Source organism: Aplysia californica, unplaced genomic scaffold (assembly GCF_000002075.1).
Source record: "Aplysia californica isolate F4 #8 unplaced genomic scaffold, AplCal3.0 scaffold00067, whole genome shotgun sequence".
Taxonomy (NCBI): domain Eukaryota; kingdom Metazoa; phylum Mollusca; class Gastropoda; order Aplysiida; family Aplysiidae; genus Aplysia; species Aplysia californica.
Genome location: NW_004797337.1, coordinates 1,824,355 through 1,846,440, shown reverse-complemented (window position 1 = coordinate 1,846,440; position 22,086 = coordinate 1,824,355). Strand labels below are relative to the sequence as shown.

Sequence of the window (22,086 nt, the reverse complement as noted above, 5' to 3'; positions counted from 1 at the left end):
AAAACCAAATCCAAAACTTTAAAAGAGTCAAGTACACCTTTGTCATTCCCGTAATTAATTGACGCTGGAGAACTGAAATGATACATACCTGCAGAGTATGTTCAATTGCATTTGGGAAATTTTTGACAGTGCACACAGGTATGCTCTTCTCAGGTGGGTCTTGTGAAGAGGAGTAGGACTCGGTGACATGAGGTATAACCACCTGAAAAGTTTGAGAACAAAAAGTTATAACAGCATTCCTTCGAATATCACTGGGGTTATATTCCACAACCTCCAGTTATGAGGGGAAAATCCATGAAATAGAAAGTATACATTTATTTTTTTTTTTACGTCTTTATAACCCCCCCCCCAAGCATTCTTATAAACTCCCATGCTCTTACATAAACAATTTCTACACTGGGAGTACGGGAGACCAATGCTATTTAAAAAGTAAAACATTTGGATATGTCACTTAATAATAAATTAATAACATTTTTATTGATCCCCAGGGGGCAATTTGGGTTACAATGACAAACATATTTACATTAACTACCTAACTATAAATACATACACAAATACATACATAAATACACAATATCACTTAAATACATAACAATTTCACATACATGTCATTTAAAGGCTGGATTTAACAATGAAAAGAATGACATAACAATAAAACATAAAAGTGGTTAGAAACTAATGAATAACATTCGTCACACACAACACATTATATATATATAAATTGATCTCTCACCTGAACATTGCCTTTGGTGCCCAGAGTGCCAGACTCCAAGAGAGGCTTGCAGTAATACACACACCTCCTGTCCATGTACATTCCTGCAAGGAGGACAAACAACGTCTCAGAGACCAAAACAATTTTTTCGGGAACTTGTACTCGTCATCATAAGAAAAGGATACACAAGAACAACACCGTTGCTATTATTCTTAACAGAGAAGCATAAAACAATCTCATCTTTTTTTCCCTCCTTCCGCATTTCGTGTGACAGATTTCAAGGATAATAAAACCCGCACTGCGTCTGCCTTTTATACTTATTGCCTAGTTAGTTTCATGCTAAAAGGAAGACTCCATCGTAGAGCACACAGCAATACATTGCTGTAGAAGGCACTATTAGTTAAGCTAAAAAAAAAATTGCCCTCCCAGATCTCAGTGCAATTAACTCATAAATGCACATACTGAACCAGGAAAACTAAGTCCTTTATCCTTCACAAACTGTACCGTTTTTCTAGCTCGATAATTATTACTTACCAAAGTGTTTTAAGTCTCAAATAGGGATAGTCTAAAAACATGAAACCCTCGCTACTTAAACTGTTAAGTTTAAAGGCATCTTTGTATAAATAGTGTTCTTGAGGCGTTCATCTTGATCTAACAGGACTATGAACAACAAAAACTCATTCAACAAACTACCGGTAATAACAAATTTTGGGGGGAAAAATGTTAAATTTGGAAATGCTTTTAAATAAACAAGAACCTTCCCAACAGGCAGTCGTTGCTGAACCACTTACTTGCATCAATGTTGTCGAGTGCATTTGTCACTCCATCGAGACCTTCGAAGAACTGGTCTGTGAAAATGTTCTCAGTCTCAGGTCCCACTCTGTCCTCTCGAGCATCAATCTTCAGACTAGGATTCATGACACGAGCTGCATTGGCTGCTGTTGAAGATTTGGCTTTCTATAGGAGAGAAAGACCAAAGAAAGATGTTTAATTCATAAATAAAAAAGATCACGATCAAAACACTAGCCCAGTGTGAGTCTGTGGCAATGTTTGTTTTAGTAAGGTTTTACTGCGCCCGCAACTGCATACGGTCATAGTCTGTGGTAAGATTTTTTTTTAATTGCCCTTCTCAATAGGAAGTAGGGTGGACTTAAATTAGTACTTACGCACACAAACGAAAAAAGACAAGAAAAACAGACTTCACAATCTTCAGCAACATGAGGGTTTTGCCAGATACATTAGGTACAAAGACAGTTTTGTTGTTGTTGTTTTGGGGTTTTTTTGACCATGTCATCACTTACTTCATCAAACAAAGACACCCTTATAGCCATCACTGTCACAATCTGTGTGTTGACTCACTACAACATACCCAAAAAAATTTTATGTCCAAATCACAAAATTACCAACCTCCACATCCCAGGGGCGGAAGAGAAACTGACGGTTCAGGTTTGACTTCTCAATGCGGTCCATGTCAGTGACGAAGATCTGGCCTCGTTCCCCAGTGCCCAGCCCCATCATGGCCCAGTTCTTGAGCATCTCACAGCCAATGGCGCCAGCTCCAACCAAAAAGTAACGCAAATTTTGAATTGTGTCTTGGAAACTGGACCCAAAGATGGCCAGCTGACCGTCATAACGGCAAGATTTCTGAAATGACAAATAAGAAGGGCGAATGAATTAATTGTTGAATCAGAGACCAACCTATAACAATTTGAGCAAAATCTTTTCAAACATAGATGCAAGAAACACTTCCTCACTTGGAGAACTGGGCAAGGTGAAAACAAATGTGAGGAGTGCTGACAAAATGAGTTACTTCTTGCCATCCAAGAATGGAAATATCCGCCGAAATTCGACACTGGAGTGAGATTTATAGATTTACAATTCATGCCATTTTGTTCAAGTCTACAGTGTCTTTTATTATTCCATACTGACAAATTGAGAGAGACAATATCTTCTTTTGTCTAGATGAAAAATCTAATTATCATACATAACACTCACCGGAGCACATGCTTCCTCTGTAAGTACAGATTTGTCTTTGGGCAAACACTCGAGAGCATCAAAGTACAGGTACTGGTTCAGAGGGGTAAACTTTCCTGAGCATGCCTGTGGAGAAAAAAAGTTTTCAAGATATTTATCATTTCCTATTCTGACAATCATATGACACAATTTCATATTGAGGAAAAAGACTCATGCTTTACAAAAGGGCTGCCCCCTACTCAATTTTGGAGCACTGTCAAATAGGTACAAAAACCATGACTTGATTCTATAAACATGCAAAAACCCCTATGACCGAACATTGACTGCCTTGCCTTAAATGGAACAATACGTACGCCTACCTCACTGACAAATAATCATATTTGTTTCACTTTCTGAACAATATATATTTCTCTATTACAATTCAGATCTCAAATCCATTCGGTTCACATTACCTATAGCACAGACGTAACTCTACCTGAGTACATGTACATAGTATTATTACACACAGACCAGCAGAACTTGAGCAGCAATGCTAACGGCCTTTTCATTTCACTTATTATTGCTTCCAATTTCTAAAGTGCATTTTCACAGTACCATAACCCGGTGATTTGCTGTCCTGCAGAGAATTTTGATTTGAGCTAATGCCTGGCTTAGACCATTATTGTGGCATTAGGGAATTTATAAAATCACTCATGAATAAATCATCTTTTTATTGATGGACCTATCTAACTACCTCGGCAAAAAGTGGTGACTTTAGACTCCTCATGTCCTCAGGTTAAACAATTTCTTTTTGCCTTCTGAGGGGTGTCTTACTCAAATATCAACATGGACCTCACGCAATAGATAAATTTGAATTGTGCAACCAATCAGAGTGGGAAAAATGGCCTATATTCTCATGTTCCTCTGATTTTTGTTTTGTTTAGTATAGGGTTTTACGGCGCTCGCAACTGCATAAGGTCATATGAGTGCGCGGGACTCACCTAATACATTTTCGTTGGTAGGAAATTTTGAATTTTGCCCGGGTGGCGGCCAAAGCCTACTCTTATCGATTTTAGACCACCAAGGGATCTTTAACGTGCGCAACTTGCACACGGGCCCTCCAAGATTTTTCGCCCTTGTCCGAGAAGGCTAGGTGTAGATCTTTCCTACCAGAAGATCAGGGGTGTGGCAGAAAGACAGCAGTTAGGAGGAGCCAAGGAGTAGCAGTAGAAAGGCTGCAGAAAGAGTCAGGAGCCCAGAGGAGGGGGCAAAGGAGGTGAGGGGGTGGGGGCAGAAAGTGGAAATGAAAGCAGACAACAGAACATTGTTAGAGATCAGGAAAGGATGTGAAAGGAGACAATTTTAGAGAAGAAAATTTTTTTGGTCGCTACCCGGAATCGAACCCGGGACCTTTGAATGAGAGGCCAACACCTTAACCTCTAGGCCACGAGAGCCCCGTTCCTCTGATTTAAGATTATACAGTCAAACATATAAGTAAAATGTACTGGGAAATATTTGTATTTCGTTTCAATTACTTCAATCCCACTCAGCACCTACCTTCATCACTTCTTGAGCAGCAACACCTCCAACAAACGCTTGCATAGGACAGAGGCTTCCTTGAGCTGTGTAGGCAAACTCATTCAGCAAATCGTCACTGAAATCTTCCACCTGGGCTTTACTTCCAGCATTCACTTCTTTGAAGGTCTTAACAAATTCCTCTGCATCAGACTGGGGAAGGAAATAAATTTACACTTAGATTTAATACCGAAAATACTCTTTACGGGGATGCCACTCAGATTTTGCAAAAATAATCTAAATTTACAAAGCTGCATTTGCAAAAAATAATGATTTTTTTTTTAAATATGGAAAAACAGCGACCCTGTCTATACACACAAAATCAAGTCAAAATCTATTCAAAATACGATGGGATGTGTGTGGAGGTATGGTGCGCATTACTCATGCCAAAGGTATTTGAGTTCAAAGTTTCACTCCCCTGATTCAAGGCAAGGTGAAATCAGAAACACCTTGTCTGTACGGAAAAAGGGTAGAAACTCACAAGTGTGCAAGTAGCACCAGTTACAGACTTCTTGGCAGAGGAGTATCTTTTTTATTTTTGGTAAGTGTTTTACAGCGCTTGCAACTGCGTACTATCATATGAGCGCACGTGAAACATTAAACATTTTCACTTGGTAGGAAATTTTGAATTTTGCCCGGGTGGTGGCTGAAGATTACTCTTATATCAATTTTAGACCACCAAGGGACCTTTAATGTGCACAACTTGCACACGAGACCTCCAAGACTTTTCGCACTTCTCCGAGAAGGCTAGGTGTAGATTTTTCCTACAATAAGATAAGGGGTGTGGCTGAAAGACAGCAGTAAGAACGAGCCAAGGAGAGCAGTAGAAAGGCTGCAGAAAGAGTCACGAGCCCAGAGGAGGGGGCAAAGGAGGTGATGGGGTGGGGGGCAACGAAAGGAGACGACAGAACAGTGTTAAAGAGCAGGAAAAGGTGTGAAAGGAGAAAGTTTTAGAGAAGGAAATTTTCCATCGCTATCCGGATTTGAACCCAGGACCTAGTGAAAGAGAGACGAACATAACTGCTAGACCATGAGAGCCCCCGGAGGTATCTAGGAAGGCCTGAGTAAAAACTAAACAGAAATCAATCTTAATCCAGGCAAAAAAATAAATGATAAAAAAACTGTATGCAGACACACAAAAGTGAGGGTCACTACAATCTAAAAGGACTTTTTGTGAAAAAACAAGTGAGGTAAATTGAACAAACAACAGCTCCTAACATCAGTGGTGGGGGGGAAATTGAATATGCTGAAGTAGAGACAGGTTAATGTGGCCTCCAGAACGAGGTAAGAGTGCAACTGACAAAACCAAAAAGCAGTCAAAATTGTCTAACACTGCCACCCATTGTCGAGGAAAAAAGTGTCCGTCTTAGACAGATGGACGTCTCACACAGTGTCCTTATAATGTTAAAAAAAAAAAGAAGAGAAAAAAAGGCAAAGGAGGGAAAATGCAAAGTGGCCATATGTACAGGTGATTGTCTTAAACAGGCGGCCGTTTGAGCTGGATCAACTGTAATAATTACATTCTTCTAGTTTTGCACAAAGGCTACATACTTTTGAGCGAGGTTTTGGCAGACGTCCTGTCTTCTTCACAAAGCTGTGTAAGGCCTGGAAAGCAATGTGCAGGATCGCGGGTCGGTCAAACTTGGCAAAGTCTGTGATCAAAAACTCTGGTTCATCTAGAGACTTGCTGATGGATTTCTGTGGGCGGAAAAGACAAAACAATTACTAACAGCAAGCACAAACCTTTAAGGTGTTGAGACACTTACGCTCAACATACCGAACGTAGCTATATTGAACAAGTTCATATCTTAAAAGAGCCAGTCACAGAGAAAGAATCCTTAAATCAAGAACAGAAAAGTTTATCAATCCCCCTCTTTTCTTTATTATTAAAAAGAATCTGAGAACAATTTTAGCACAATTTTTTCGTAGAGGTGTCTCTTAAACATGCAAATCACCATCACAAAGTATTTGAAACCCCAAAAAGCAAGACATTCTTTTCCCACAAATTAAATCAATCTATTTTCAGTTCAGCATGCAAACAAAGCTCAATACATTAGAAACAACAAAAAGAAACAGAAAAACCTACAAAGTTGAATGTTTGTGGCATCTTCACTTGTGTGACAGTACCCCCTCTCTCGTAGGCTGAAAACTTTGAAGTGTCTCCAATGCTGAATGTGTATGGGCCTGTCATGGTAGATAACAAAAGGCATTGAGCAAAATAATAGATCATATACTCCGTGTGAGAACATATACTTTTCTGCATGGCAAATTTTTGTTAGGTACCATCATCCAAATACAGCTTCTCTTCAATACCAAAAAATGTTATTACAAACTTTGCAGTGCCAAATAATTAATACTTACTGACAGAACATACTCATTTTATAGACACAATGCCAGATAATCAAACCTCTCCTGTTTAATTCTTTCTCAATAATTCCCTACAGTGATCACAGGAGTACATTTACTATTTTCTTCTTTCAAACATAACCATCCTCTTCATCATCAACATCATTGTCACAGGATTAGTCATAACTACCATTGAAAGAATTAACGGCATATAAATATTAATGGGCCGAGACATAAATCATGTTTAGTTAAAACCATTCTCCAAAAGCCAAGCAATCAGAGATCCAAGAAAAGAAAACATTTTTTTAAAAGGTACTAAGAATTATTTTGACTTTTACCACACTATACCATCTTCACACTGCTGCATTTTGGGAGCGCAAAAAGCAGCATTTCACAATAAAAAGCTCACCCAAAACTTTAATCTTGATTGGGTTACATCCATTGAGCTCTGTCATTCCACGAACCTCGCTGAAGGTAACGTAATCTCCATCGTTGAAACCATGACGCGTCTCATCCAGACACGCCACAACACCTTCTGGGCTCTGCAATAAACAAATCCGTTATGACCAGAAAACGAATTATATTAAATTACCTGAATATTCTCTTCACAATGAGCCTTCTTTTCAGGTAATTACGAAACTGAAATCTACACCAGTTCTTTAATTTGCACAAAACCCACAGCAATTAGATGATCCTATAAAATCTACAGTCTTATCTTCCTCTGTGAAAACAAATTTTTCTACAAAAAGCAGCACTGACATCGAGCAAAAAGTTAAAAGTCAAAAAGCTGCTGTTTTATAATATAAATATCCAGAAGACAAAACCCAACAAAGGTTTTTCATGCAAAACATCAGGAGAATGATTCTGCACACTTGTGAGATCAGAAGAGACCTTTATCTCCAAGATTTGCTTTCGTGGCTCTACTTTTATCTCTTGTGATGATTGAGTACAGATGTTATTTTTTTTTTTTCAATACGTCCCCCAAAAAGGACAAAATCTACCAGCAAAATAAAAAAACCCTTGGAAACCAGATCATTTACCTGTTCAATGTCTGCAATCATACAAGACAGGCATTGTTCGCCATCCAGATCAGAGACCACGAACCCCTCACCGAAGTCACAAAACACCTGGCTGTGGACGATAAATAAATAAAGCAAGGAACATTGAGTACAGTGTAAAATCTGACCAGAACATCTGGTGCACACACACACACAATTTTTAAATATTCATGATCAGTGAAACTCTGTAAAACACTTCGGAGTACATAACCTGGCTTTAAAAGAGGATTATCCATCATCAGGGTACAAGAAAATCATTGCCTATATCATCATGACCTTTATAAAACAAAACTTTCACCTATCCTACCACTTCTCTATCAATTTACCTTTGGCATTAATTCTACATTTGAGAAATACTGTGACAAATTGTGGTCACCTGAACAAAATTAATGTTTTGGGTTTTTTAAAACTCAGATACAAAAATAACAACAACAAAAATAAGAGATCACACTACCCACCGAATCATACCGGTACTTGAATTCAGTTTAAGCCAGGCAGGCAGGCACTACATGGAGGGGGTTTTACTTACTTCATAAACAACAAAACTGTCCTTGTCAATGGACAAAAAAATAAAAATTCTATAACCAGCCCTTGATGGTGCAAAAAAAGTAATCGGCTCAGAAATATATTCAGTCTTAAGTGGCTCTTTATTTAAGTACACTTTGGACAAAATAGTTCTGAGGCGACAAAGTCTGTAACTGAAAGTACTCCACTTGCCTAACATCTGAATTAAGTCAGTTTAGAGCAAGGCTGTACTATTTTCGATCGAAAAACTAAAGAATCACCTCACTGTCATGTGGAAAGAAGTAATGTTAATCCAGTTGACTTTGAGCATCTGCCCTTCGAAAGCCGTAATGACTGAGGGATCTTTATAAGTAACCTAGAGCAATACTGCCACCCGAACAATTAAAGAGAGCGGCAAAAATTCCACAGAATTCCTCATGTCGACAATTTTTCAAGCCTAACACTGAAAAAGAACATGCAGTAATAAAGTTGATTCAGGCACCAATTATCTACTCACAAGCATAAAAATAAAGTTAAGTTGATTCAGGCAACAATTATCTATTCACAAGCATAAAAATAAAGTTAAAATAACACTGAACCTACATACCCAAAGAGACCATATGTAGCAGCCGCTATAAACTTGATTCCTTTTCCATGGCAAAGCTCTCCGATCCGAATCTGTTCCTCCTGGGAGCTGTTTGTGAGAACCACAACCTGACAAAAGATGGTTAAAAAAAAAGTTTTGAAACTCATTAACACACCCTTCAGACACAATAACTTCACACCTTGTAAAATACAATAAAATCAAGTGGGGTTTTTTTCTTCTTCAGACAAACAACAGTTTTAACACCAGAATAGTCAACATGTTGACACCTTTTTGAACAACAAGTCATGATACAAATGTAAAACTTATTGCAGACTCAGCTTCAATATTTATATTATGTATGAATGAATGAAAAACAATACCTGAAATTGCTTGAGGAAATCTTCCTTGAGAGGATCTGTGTTGCAGGCCACAGGCACATAGGTGTTAAGCTCCGCAATTCGAGGCGTGGTCACTTCTGCGCGGTTCTTGCCAACATCTTCTTCACGAAGGAAAAACTGCAACAGAAACGGCACAATTTCTCATATCCGCAGCTGTCCGCTTCAGCAAAAATAAATGGCTAAAGACAGATAAAAACACAACAGCATCAAAGTACTCCTGCAAAAGTTTACAGATTTCAGACACCATCGGTATTGTTGAGGCCCTATGCTGGTAATATTATCACATCATGTAAAGAACTGAGGCCAGAGTGTTTGACTCATGTAATAAACTGAGAGCAGTGCGTGACAACAGTAACAGTGACAATGTAAATACTTTTCTGTCGATTAAAACAAATTCATGAGAGCACCTTTCAGCAAAATCTCTTACTACAAGGTCACAAGTCTTGGAAACACTGCCCAACAGTGTCCACAACGACGGTCAATATAAAAGATTGTGGGAATAATATACAGTATAGTATAAATGTAGCACAGACAAAGGCGTGATGATACAAAAGGACAGGAATTTTCTAACACGTTGTTGTTGTTGTTAGCGATTCAGTAGCATCTCTAACACCTTGTCAATTTAATGTTTGCCTTACTCCTGGCTTTGGCACTTGTAAAGTCTGTTTTTCTTAGGGCAAGGCGGCACTGAGCCACTACAGGGGCTCAATGCAAAGAGGGTGTTAGTATTGTTAAAGTTCGACAGCTGCACGAGACGTGGACTGTCCAGGTTTGGTAGTTTCTCCATTTTTTCCCCCTCTACACCAGGAAGGTTGGCAGTGGGTTGGGGTAGCCAGAATTTCCCCAAAAAATCGGAATCAGGGGTATTACAATCGTATTTTCGTAAAATTGAATACAAATCTTAATAAATCCGCCAAATTCTACCGTAATGGTAGGCAGCCCTGAAGAAACCTTTGAAAAGCAACTTTACCTGCGATGTGAGATCAAACCAGGTAGCCTCCTGAGTGTCATGAATAGTCACTGATTTCACTCCACCCAGCACCACATTCTTGGCAACCTCCACACCAAGTCCATTCATGCCAGAGATGAGGACATTGGAGTGGGCCATTTTGCGCATGGCCTCATGACCAAGCACATACCTGAAGGACAAAACGGAAACACAGGAGGTAAAAAATATCACTCATTATTCAAGCTTTTCTTTAAACTACATTTAAAATTTCAACCTACAGGTATACTCAGCCATGCAAACTATTTGAAAAAAGGGACTTTAAAAACACAACATTCAACAGCACAAAACGTAAAACCACTGATCTATTTCTTCTGTACCTCATTGGAAACAACCAATACATAAACAAGAGCCAAAGGTTTCAGTTAATCAGTTATCTTAAACTATCAATCCAGTAACACTTTCACTTTTGCTATAAAAAGACAGGAAAATCTTTCATATTGCTCCCTTTTACAGTGATAGTTTCCATCTACATAAAGAAGAGTGAAGGTAAACAGGCATTGCTCAGTTTGATGAGGGATATCACAAAGCAAGCACTACCATGAGATTTTCAGGATTACCTTGTTCATGAGACACATTTGACACACATGCTGAAGGGATGAGGATAACTCCTAATGATCTATACTACTGAAAGAGAAAGCTTCTAGATGTTGTCAGTTTCCTAAAGGAAGAGAAATAAACAACTCACAGCTGCCGAGAATAGAGACTTTCATCGATATCATCTGTGGTCCCATTTTTTGCAGCACTCATCTGAAATTGACACAGTCCAAATCAGTACAGTTATACAATAAAACCAACCAAAATAAAAATCCATAAAATGAGCAAACACACTTTACAATATCATTAATATTCAATACAGTGCAATGTCAAAAGCAAGTCCACCTGAAAACAACATTGTTTCACTTTCTCCACATACCGGTACTAAGCGTTAACTGGGCATATACAAGCAATAGCAACCTCTTTACGAAAATACGACTAGTCAAAAGGAAACCAAATAATGCCAAAATCACCAATACCTCTGCTTAATTAAGAAAGAACAATCACATTTATGAGACAAACAATATTAACACTGTAAAAAGCATACACCAGAGTGCCTACAGGCAAAAACTAACAGTAGTAATACTAGTAGTAGTAGTCATCATGAGGAGAATAAGATAAGGTTAACAACATTCGTTCATAATGCTTACCAATTATTAATGCAACTTACATTTCTATCAACGGTTTCTTCAGAATCCTGCGAACTATTAACAGAGTTGGTTTCAATGCGGGCTCGTTTCACAGGAGGTGACCCGTTACTACAGGACATCTGTTGAAAAGAAGGCATGATACCCTACATTTATAACATAAACAGAGTCAAGGATAATTTACGAATTCAAATAATAATATAACATGAGAACCAAGTTCAGTTGCATTAATATAGTGCAAGCCATTTGGGCTGTAAACCCCTTTCTCAAGTCATATTTTATTCAAACAAAGCAGATAATGTTAAAGTGAAATACAGCATCCGCTTCACGGCAACCCAGATAAAAGTAGCCTCCACCTAACAGCAACTTGTGTAACGAAATTAGCCTTATGTGAGTCAGCGTGGTGAAACCAGAGCACGCTCGTCAAAATAACTAAAATGGAGAACCTGGCATTTTTTTGCCAGTTTGGAAATTTTTATCAAATTTTTGTGGGGGGATCTTTAATACCGATATAAAAATATATTTCTATGTGAAATTTACTGAAAAACATTGATTAAAGGTATAAAATATGTCATTTTTCAGTTTTCAAAGACTCTTTAGCAATTGGAGTTACCAAACTTTGGCGGCCATTTTCTCGCTCATTTCACCACTGAAACCAGGCAACCTCATTTCCTTCAATCACAAATATCTTGAGTTCTATTCAAGATAAATGGATTTATTTCATTAGATGCAAGGCAAATAAATCAGCTATCAGATGATACGATTAACTCCAATTGCCCAAAAATTGACGAGCGATTGATTCCACCGCGTCGTAACACATATATATAAATATATAAATAAACCCTTTTTAACGGCAACCTTTTCCTCTAACAGCAACATTCGTTGCCCGAAATCGCCAGACAAAAATTTATTTGAAAGATTCTTAAACAGTGTGAACAGTGAACACCAGCCACTAGCCTATAATTTCAGTGTGCATCCCTCCTCTCTTGTATCTCTCCTTACAACAATTACATGGGCCAAAAAGGCAGAGTTACTGTTGAGTATAAAAGAGCTCACTTCACACAATCTCCCCAAGAGCCATCTTCCTTCTAAAGTCTCCTGAATGTGGGGGGGGGGGGGGGGGGGGGTGTCTTGGACACTGTACATTCTCTTCTGCCTTTCTGACATTACAACTCTTCTGCCTTTCTGACATCTATAATTTGGTTGGACTTTTATGTTTTATGCCACATCCTATGATTTGGACTTTTATGCTTGCATGTGCGTGGGTGTAGGGTCATCTTTAAAGTTTACAGGTTCCCCCCCCCCCCCCCCCCCTCTGAAAATCCAGCTATCCACAGCCTCCACTTTACGGCAACCAAGGCCCGCTTCTCAAGGTGGTTACTGCTCTGCATTAGGTCGACACCATTGTTCATGACAAACATTTTTTATAGCCTAACCTTATTATCCATAACAATGTAAAATAGATTAAATAATAATAATAATTGCATTTATATAGCGCATATCCATGCTCAAGAGCTTGCCCTATGCGCTTTACAACTATTATTACCCCAGCAGACCCTCTGAGAACACTCAGAAACATTCTCAGCTTCCGCGGAAGCATACAGTGCAAGCTGCGGATTTGACGCGCTCAAACACTATCAAACTGACAAGATCTTTCACTGTCTATAGCTGGGTACCCATTTCCACCTGGGTGAAGTGAGGAAAATTTGTGCAAAGTGCCTTTCCCAAGGACACAACGTCAGGCCCCTGACGGGATTCGAACCCACGACCTTACGATTGCGAGTCGGAGAGCCTAACCACTAGGCCACCGACGCCACGATTACACATCGACTCCCTTGCTGTCACCGTTTCAAGTCTCTTTGAATTGCAGAGACTTCTCAAACTCTTGCTAAAGAAATTGTGAGGCTCTAGGGCCTTTGATAAATGTAAGTGTTCGATCTGGTCGACTAAGATGACATGATCATATATATATGAGCCATTGCCAAAACGTGGTGAAAAACACACACATCTCACATAATTAGTGTGCATAAAATGTGATGCATTAGTATTTATTCCTCCAAAACTTATACACACGTCAAATATAGGATGTAGAACCTGCATTAGCAGTTTCAGACCCCTTGTCAGTTTTACAATCTTGAGTTTGTAAATTTTGTGCCAAAAATGTTCGTTTTTTAGTGATTCCTGGAGTGTCATTTTGAGCACACCAATGCAAACTTCCAAGTATGTCCAAAATTTAGTATTTTTGGGTGGGGTTTTTTTATGTGTGCTTTGATCCTATGTTATTTGTCATTGAAAAAGGTTAACTTGCTCAAGAAATCGGTTCATTTGTTTGTAAATAGACGAACAATTCGGATTACTTGTGCGTCTGTCATGTCGTCACGGACTAGGTGTTTCAGAAAACACCATTATTTTTCAGTAGAATCACCGTAGCTGGTTAAATCTCTTTGCCTATCGTCGTTTATTCAATACTTCAAAAGCCGCGATGCGCGAAAGGAACATCGGGTTCCTAGATCTACGATTTCGGTTGGCTGTTTAACATTCGCTGTTATTGTCGTCAACTTGCGACGTGCCGGAAGTCCGAATTTCGCCCACTTTTGTTTTGAACGGGTCATCAAAAGTGCCCGGATATAATTGTTTTCTTGAGTGACTTCCCCTTTCCCGCGTCCCCAGAACAACGGAAGCAACGGGGGAAACAGAAAAACGAAAGTAGTCATCGCCTTCAGCGTCCGGTGACGCACAAGAATTTTTCAGTTGAATGTGACGTACTGGGCTGTTCTGCGTGTTTTTAGGCTACTCTGTTGAATATTTTTTTAGTGAAATTGCGGTGTTTACACTGGATTCCTGGAACAAGAGTGTGATGTGTGAACAAACTTCGAGAGATGGATCATTTCTGTGGTTATAGATTTAGCTTTTGTGCTCAGTGATGACGTTTGGGGTGTCGTCATGCAGCCATACAAGACTGACTAACGTACAAGAAATTACATTGTCCTAAGAGCAAACATTTTTTAAGTAATGTGTGCTCTCTTTACTCAAACAAATAAACAAACATGTCCTTGTTTATCTGTCTAACTCAAAAATACACATTTGTTCTTTGTTGGTATGATATACCTTTTTCCAATACATTGTGTCATTGTGTCATCATTGTTATGTACAAGTAATATTTTTCATAATTGCTAATATCAATAAGTTTTCAACATATATTTCATACATGCAAGATTCATTTAGAAGCAAAATACGCCTTTATTGATCTGTGTATCTCTTGGTGAAAATTTGTTCTTTGTAGGCATGATTTTACCTTTTCCCAGTATGTTTTGTCATCACTGTTATGTACGAGTACTGTTTGTCATAATTAGCAACATAATTGTGATCGTCCACTGTCTTTGATATGACCTGGTATCTGTTTCAAAGCAAAAGAAACCTCTCCTGGGTTTTTTTTAATTCTTAAAGTGCGCTTTTATCTCTGGAGGCAAGACTTTTGTCTTTTCCTGTACATTGTGTCACCATTGTTACGTACAAGTCATGTTTGTCATCACTGTTATGTACAAGTCAGCTCCATTGATTTTGTGCTTTTGCCTCAAATTAGTTAAAAAATTGTTTTACACATGTGTTTTTCTGGTACCGAGGCTTTGATAACTGTATTTGTACAGCCTTTCACTATTGTGATGTGTTGTCAATGATAATGTCCAATGTGTATCCTTTCTTGTACATAACAATGATGACATGTTCTGTGCACTGCGTCATTGTTACAAAGCTTGCCATTCATATTGCCATTATGAATGGAGTTCATAGTGTACAAAGTGTTTGTTTACTAAACAAATGGAATTTAAAGTCTATAATTTGCCTTGCTGCTTATCTGTTTTTGTCATCACTGTTACATACAAGAAATACAGTAGTTGCCAAACCAATAGACTCATATCTCCAAAACCCTACATCTCCTTGCTCTGATACTCTAGGAATATGAGCACTAAATGTCAATCTGTGACTGACAGAAAAGAGAGTCAAATTGGTAAGAAAAAATTTTTTGCACCACTGAGTCTCAAGAGAGTCTCACGTTTTGGCAATTGCTCATATGTCTATTTTTACCAATGGTAGCTTAGACTGAAGTCATGACAAGATGTTTGTTTTTAGCGATAGCAACTGAAGTCATGACACTTGTCTATTTTTACCAACCGCCCTGGACCCTAACAAATTCTTGCATTATGATTATTATGAGCTTGTGACTCTTAAAAAATTGACACTGGTAAACCTTCAAAAAAAGATCACTGTTCTCCACTATTAGAAATCTTCATCCCGTACTCTTACCTACATCATCATAAAGAACCAGATCTGAAACAGACATTGGCGATCATAGCAGTTCGCCATTCATTTCTTAATTTTCTTCACCCAATTACTCTTTAAAAAAATGTGTAAAGTTTATCCTGATCTTTCCATGCCATCGATCTGCAGGTCTTCCAACTTGTAAATGATTTCATTATAAGTGGCTATTCCCACCCCGGGTGAGAATAAAAATATGATCGACAAACTTGCCAGCGTTGGCGATTCTCACCCGGTGTGAAACAAGACCTGTTTTTCCTTATTTCTGAATACAGTCTACCGGTGAGGATGATCAAATTGACCCAAAAAAACCAAAGAAAAAAATTCTGTTATTGCACAAGTAAAACTAATTTGGTCGTCTACAAAGATGCTATGGCTATTTCACTTTTCGAATCGAGCCGAACTACGCGGGTCACCATTTTGTTTTGCCCGAAAGTTCTCGCCACTCCTCTCTCTCTTGTCTCTTTCTCTTCCCCCCCCCCTCTCTCTCTCTCTCTCTCATTGCCCGAGGAGAAAATTGCACGATTTTAACACAAGAGCGCTGGAAACGTTTTGTTTAATGTTCACGGTGAACGCTACACTGGTTGGCCAATCACGGTGAACGCACACCGGGTGAGAATAGCCAAAAGGCTGGCCTGTGCTATTTTCACTACAAGTTGAAGGGGTGAGAATAGAGGTAGGTGGCTTTTCATAATGGAAGTGGCTATTCTCATCCGGGGTGAGAATAGAAAAACGATCTACCTCTCACCCCGGGTGAGACTTGCGACCGTAGGCTATTCTCACCCGGTTTGAAACAAGACCTGTTTTTCCTCATTTCGGAATACTTTCTATCGATGTGGATGATCAAATTGATAAAAGCCAAGAAAAAATTACGTTATAGCACAAAAGTAAGCTAATTTGATCGTCTTCAAAGATGCTATGGCTATTTCACTGTTCGAATCGAGCCGAACTACGCGGGTCGCCATTTTGTTTTGCCCGGAAGTTCTCGCAAGATCTACTCCTCCCCTCTCTCTCTCTCTCTGTCTCTTTCTGAATACTGTCTATCGGTGTGGACGATCAAATTGACCAAAACAAAGTTAAAAAATGATGTTAAAACACAAAAGTAAATCAATTTGGTTGTCTACAAAGATGCTACGGCTATTTTACTTTTCGAATCGAGCCGAACTACGTGGGTCGCCATTTTGTTTTGACCGGTAGTTCTCGCGCTACTCCTCTCTCCTCTCTCTCTCCACTGCCCACAGACAAAATTGTACGCTTTTAGTAGGCTACAGACTACAGTTGTAATGGAACGTTTGTTCACGGCACAGAATTCTACAATTTTTCTGTTATCACAGTGTAGAATTCTGTGGTTTAGGATGAACGCAAAATTTGTTGGCCTAGATCTAGGCTATAACGGTGAACGCGCACCGGGTGAGAATAGCCAAAAGACTCGCCTGCACTATTCTCACCCAGGGTGAGAATAGAGGTGGCCTTTCATAATGAACAAAGCATGGCAATCCATTCAGGACATAAATCTACTAAAACAAAATATTAAAACATTAAGACTAGCCAGTCCAAAATTCAGAGATATTCAAGTCAAACAAAATTGTCATTCTTGTCCCATCATTTTCAGTTTCACTTTGAAATCCAGACTTGAAGACCTGCTAGAAAGGCCACCTCTATTCTCACCCGGAGTGAGAATAGTGCAGGCGAGTCTTGTGGCTATTCTCACCCGGTGCGCGTTTACCAAATTTTGCGTTCACCCTAAACCACAGAATTCTACACTGTGATAACAGAAAAATTGTAGAATTCTGTGCCGTGAACAAACGTTCCATTACAACTGTAGCCTACTAAAAGCGTACAATTTTGTCTGTGGGCAGTGGAGAGAGAGAGAGAAAGAGAGAGAGGAGTAGCGCGAGAATTTCGGGGCAAAACAAAATGAATGGCGACCCGCGTAGTTCGGCTCGATTCGAAAAGTTAAATAGCCGTAGCATCTTTGTAGACAACCAAATTAATTTACTTTTGTGTTTTAACATCATTTTTTAACTGTTTTGGTCAATTTGATCGTCCACACCGATAAACAGTATTCAGAAAGAGACAGAGAGAGAGAGAAGAGGGGAGGAGTTGATCTTGCGAGAACTTCCGGCGGGTGAGAATAGACACTTTCTGCTAGAAAATTCATGTTGCTGCAAAGCTTGTTTGAAGATGTACTAAACATCAAGATAGGCCTGAGAATCCTTCCCAAGAAGTTCACTGACTAAAATTCTAAGTCTAAAGAGTCAACCAAGCTTCGAGTAGGTTCCACAGACTGCAGAATCTAATCATTCATTCTCATGTTGCCGTGGTCAGGATGACATCGACCAAGAACGAGCGAATCGGAATGCTAGACTAAGACTTCCTTACAAAGATCTACCATAAAAACATTTCCATAAATAAAAAGGGGTATGATAACCTAGCTTAGATCAAATAATCTACTTTCTCTTCTCCTTGCCCCTAAAGTCCAATAGTATATAACAACCTGCACTCAATGTTAAGCCGAAGAAAATATCTTCGTCTCTCTTCACAAAGCCTGATCGTTCAGTCAAGATGGCGGTCATCCGTGAGTGAGATTATTTCCGGTGAACTTTTTTACTACAATGTCTGAAGTAAAATAATAATTAATGAATGTGAAAATTCATGTTATATTATAACCGGTTGTTATTTTCAAAATAAAACATTATCACTTTTGTGTTATTCAAAATGCCTTATGTCTACTTTCTACGATAACACTTTGCCTCAAAACAATAAAAAGTCCTAGCAGGCTAATAGATCTAATCTACGTACCAAAAAGGGAAAAATATTCCCTTGACACCGGTCACCGTCTGCTAGAATCTCACAATCAACTCAATGTGTCAGATCCGGGGGGCATCAAACTTCCACTCAAATTATTTTCTAAATTGAGTCATTTCCCGACTTGATCTCTTCCTACGGAGCACGGGCCTCCCTTTGTTTCTATAAAACTCTATTACACCACTTCCAACGTAAATGGCGAAGAATGACTTGTAATTTCCCTCAGTCCACTTCGGGGCCACTTCCTCTTGTCACCTACGACAACAACAAAGACACCGACGGTGCATTGTGGGAGAATCGACAAGATCGATCAGTCACTAAAAATATTTTGATTGCTTACCTCATGAGGTGCAATGGGATTTCCCTATTTTATTTATAATTTTACTAACTAACGTAACAATATTTCACCCAGACTGAAGCTCCACTTCATCAAATTCACGACATCTTCAAACAATAATTATGTAATCTTAGGTCTATTCGATATCATCAGACATAATTATTATTAATGGGCTTATGAAAACAAAAGCAGAAGTTTGACTAATGGTTTATGACACCTTTGGTGTAATTTTTATGCCCTACTCTTCCCCAATCAAGTCTTAAATCTTTACCGTCTTCAAGATTGTTCCTAACACATAGAATGACTATCATTTTATTGATATACTTTTTCTTTATCTCAGACAAATAACCCTAGAGATACATAACATTGTAATTTTAAAAAAAGTATTCAGTTTTGAAAGCAGAAAGCTTCCGTTTTAAAAGTTCCCGGAATATAAATGACACTGTATTTCAGCATGAACTAAATACACAAGCACGCACGGAAACTGATCAAGAGATCCTAAATTTTTGGAAACTAATTATTTATTTGAGTTCTTTAAGCTAATCGATATCATTATATTCCATGGTCCTCGATCTAACTCAGACCGCTGAGTACAGCGCTTGGGTTGAAAATGGGAGACTATAATGATATATACATATGTGTGCGTATGTGTGTGTGTGTGTGTGTGTGTGTGTGTGTGTGTGTGTGTGTGTGTGTGTGTATATATTATATATATATATATATATATATATATATATATATATATATATATATATATATATATATATATATATATATATATATAGGCTATATTATGGATCAAGTTTTGTTTGTTTGAGTAAAGAGTTAAGCACTCGACACAATAATGTTCATATATATAGTGCTTTGAAAGGGGGGGGGGGGGTTATAAGACAGACAGAAACAACAGAGGGAAAATAAAGAAGTATGTATGACGGACCTGCCAGTGGCGCCCTCCATGACCGCCCGCATGGATCAAAGTAACCACTAACAAATAGTATAATATAATTAGTAGGCTTACATGTACACGTAATGGGAGTCATGCACACAGCTTTGAAGGGTAATTAAAGTATAGGCCTATGAGAACTGTACGAAACCCAGTTGCGTGTGATCAACTGATTCGGGTGATAGGGGTATGACCAAAAGGACCTAAGAATGGATGTGACTCACTTGACGACCTTCGGTTGGGACGAAACAACATATAATATAATATAGGAAGCCTTAATAATAAGTTGCAACGTGTAAACTCACTCCACCCGAGAACTTGACATTGGAACCTAAAAACGGGAACATCTACAAGACATAAAATGGAGTTTTCGCTTCTCCTTGTATGGCTTAGCGTAGTTTGCTCGCTCAGGTGATGTGTTGAATTTGCTCACCGGGTTCACAATCTGAAAAGATAAGAATTACAAGAGTGTTTTTTTTTTAAAAACTACTTATAACAGAAGAAACGTACTGAAAACACAATTAATGCCTATGGATGTTCCTACAACACCCTTGAAAGTAAGAGACAATGTTTATGACGTAGGGGCGCAGCTACATTATAAAGCACATCCAGGGCCGCGTTAACTAAGCGCGGGGCCCTAGGCTGTCCATGAGCCGCGGGGCCGGGGCCCCTCAATGGAAAGCTATACTGTAAAACGTGATTAGATGTAGGCCTACCGGTATCCACCAATAATGTGGATTAAGACGACGACAAGCACATTTATAGATCTATTTCTGTTACAAAGTATGAAGCAGCCGAAACCTATCAGCAGCAGCCACAACAACAGCAACAGCGGTAGCATCAACATCCTTCTCTTCAACATCATCAACAGCAACAACAACTGTAAAAACAGCAGCAATACAAACAACAACAATTCAACAAGAGGACACTTTTTTTGGGTTGAAAAACACTTTTTAAACGTCGTGTTTGCAAGCGCGGGGCCCTAGGCTACAGCTTAAACAACCTTACGAGTAACGCGGCCCTGAGCACATCGCCTTATTGTGGCATGCCTTATCCGTCTTATAATATAGGACTAGTAAGTTATTTAGTACTCATGTTTCGCACACCAGTTCTAGCATTCTCAAGTTGTGTGAGTAAATTAAGTCATAGTTTATAATGGCCTGATGCCATATCTGAGCCAACAAAACCAAAGATTACAACACACAACAATTATAATGAGTACAGTCTGTTTTACAAGCAATAGTGGGGGGGTGTTGTGTTCCGTTTGTGAAAAAAAACCAATGTGACCACGGCGGCATAATAATTATGGTCGAGGAGTTTAAAGAGAAGCACACTGACACAATAACGATCATTTATTAGTCCAACAAAAAACACAGACAGACAGACAGACAGACAGACAGACAGACAGACAGACAGACAGACAGACAGACAGACAGACAGACAGACAGACAGACAGACAACAACAAGAGGAAAGGAAAGAAAGGACCTACCAGTGACGCCTTCCAACAACCTGCGTGGTCCCTTTGTTGAGATGGGTACCAATTTGTAGATCTATGCCTGAACGAAGAAATTGTTGCCTGGGACACTAATGTGTCATGTTAGTGTGAACAGAGATGTAATATTTAGTGAATTAGTATATATAGAAATCGTGGCCAGAGACCGTCGGTATTAATTTATGTTCCGCGTTTTAACGATCGTATAATTGCGCGGCAATCTAAGATTGCGCTGTGCGTTTTAACGATCGTATAATTGTATTTTTCTTGTGAGCTCTTCAGTTTCATATGTTAATCTCAATTTTAATTTTAATTTTAATATTTTTACGCTATTGAAAATATGTGTGAATGTTCCTTGATGTCAGTAAAAGAATAAAGATGGAGATGAATTTTTTTTTAACTATTAAAAAATATAAAATAAATCAAATGTACTTTGTGAACTTTGAGTTTGATACCTCGCATGGTATCATTCTTGTGAGCTCTTCAGTTTCATACGTTAATTTTGATTTTAATTTTAGTTTTCATGTTTTTACACCTTTGAAAATATAATTATGTGTGAATGTTCCTTGATGTGAGTTAAAGAATAAAGATGGAAGTGAATTTTAAAAATGTAAAATATTTTTTTTCCCCTGTAGCCTAACATCTCTGAGAATCGTTCGAACTTATATGACCTAATTGTGTTGCAAGTGTCGTAAAATTCGTACTAAAATCCTCTATGGGCAGATGGACATGGCACGTATGCTCTCAATTCGGCATGTCCCAGGCGTATTAGCTGTCCTTTGAAATCAACGCATCAAGCGGAGGGAGAGTCAAGCTGTATGGGCGACTTTGGGGGCCTACTATCTAAAGTATCGAATAAACGGGAGGGG

General features: G+C 38.7%; 1 protein-coding gene across 3 annotated transcripts in view; it reads right to left on the bottom strand.

The window, feature by feature from the left end:
• Positions 1-20,086, bottom strand: part of LOC101851715 (ubiquitin-like modifier-activating enzyme 1) — a 30,788-nt gene extending 10,702 nt beyond the window's left edge. The window contains exons 1-16 of one of the 3 annotated variants that reach the window (XM_013079897.2): positions 20,030-20,086; positions 11,346-11,444; positions 10,827-10,888; positions 10,103-10,271; positions 9,115-9,249; positions 8,756-8,862; positions 7,627-7,717; positions 6,996-7,128; positions 6,327-6,424; positions 5,792-5,938; positions 4,223-4,393; positions 2,708-2,812; positions 2,120-2,356; positions 1,504-1,669; positions 734-816; positions 89-202 (exon numbers count right to left, since the gene is read on the bottom strand). In XM_013079897.2, the coding sequence (XP_012935351.1) occupies positions 89-202; positions 734-816; positions 1,504-1,669; positions 2,120-2,356; positions 2,708-2,812; positions 4,223-4,393; positions 5,792-5,938; positions 6,327-6,424; positions 6,996-7,128; positions 7,627-7,717; positions 8,756-8,862; positions 9,115-9,249; positions 10,103-10,271; positions 10,827-10,888; positions 11,346-11,444; positions 20,030-20,071 (1,959 nt within the window). In that variant the 5' untranslated portion in view covers positions 20,072-20,086. Of the gene's footprint in view, positions 1-88; positions 203-733; positions 817-1,503; positions 1,670-2,119; positions 2,357-2,707; positions 2,813-4,222; positions 4,394-5,791; positions 5,939-6,326; positions 6,425-6,995; positions 7,129-7,626; positions 7,718-8,755; positions 8,863-9,114; positions 9,250-10,102; positions 10,272-10,826; positions 10,889-11,345; positions 11,445-18,133; positions 18,234-18,438; positions 18,722-20,029 lie in introns of those variants that run through there. The other 2 variants (XM_005093675.2, XM_005093676.3) reach the window with 2 other exon arrangements.
• Positions 20,087-22,086: the final 2,000 nt, after the last annotated feature.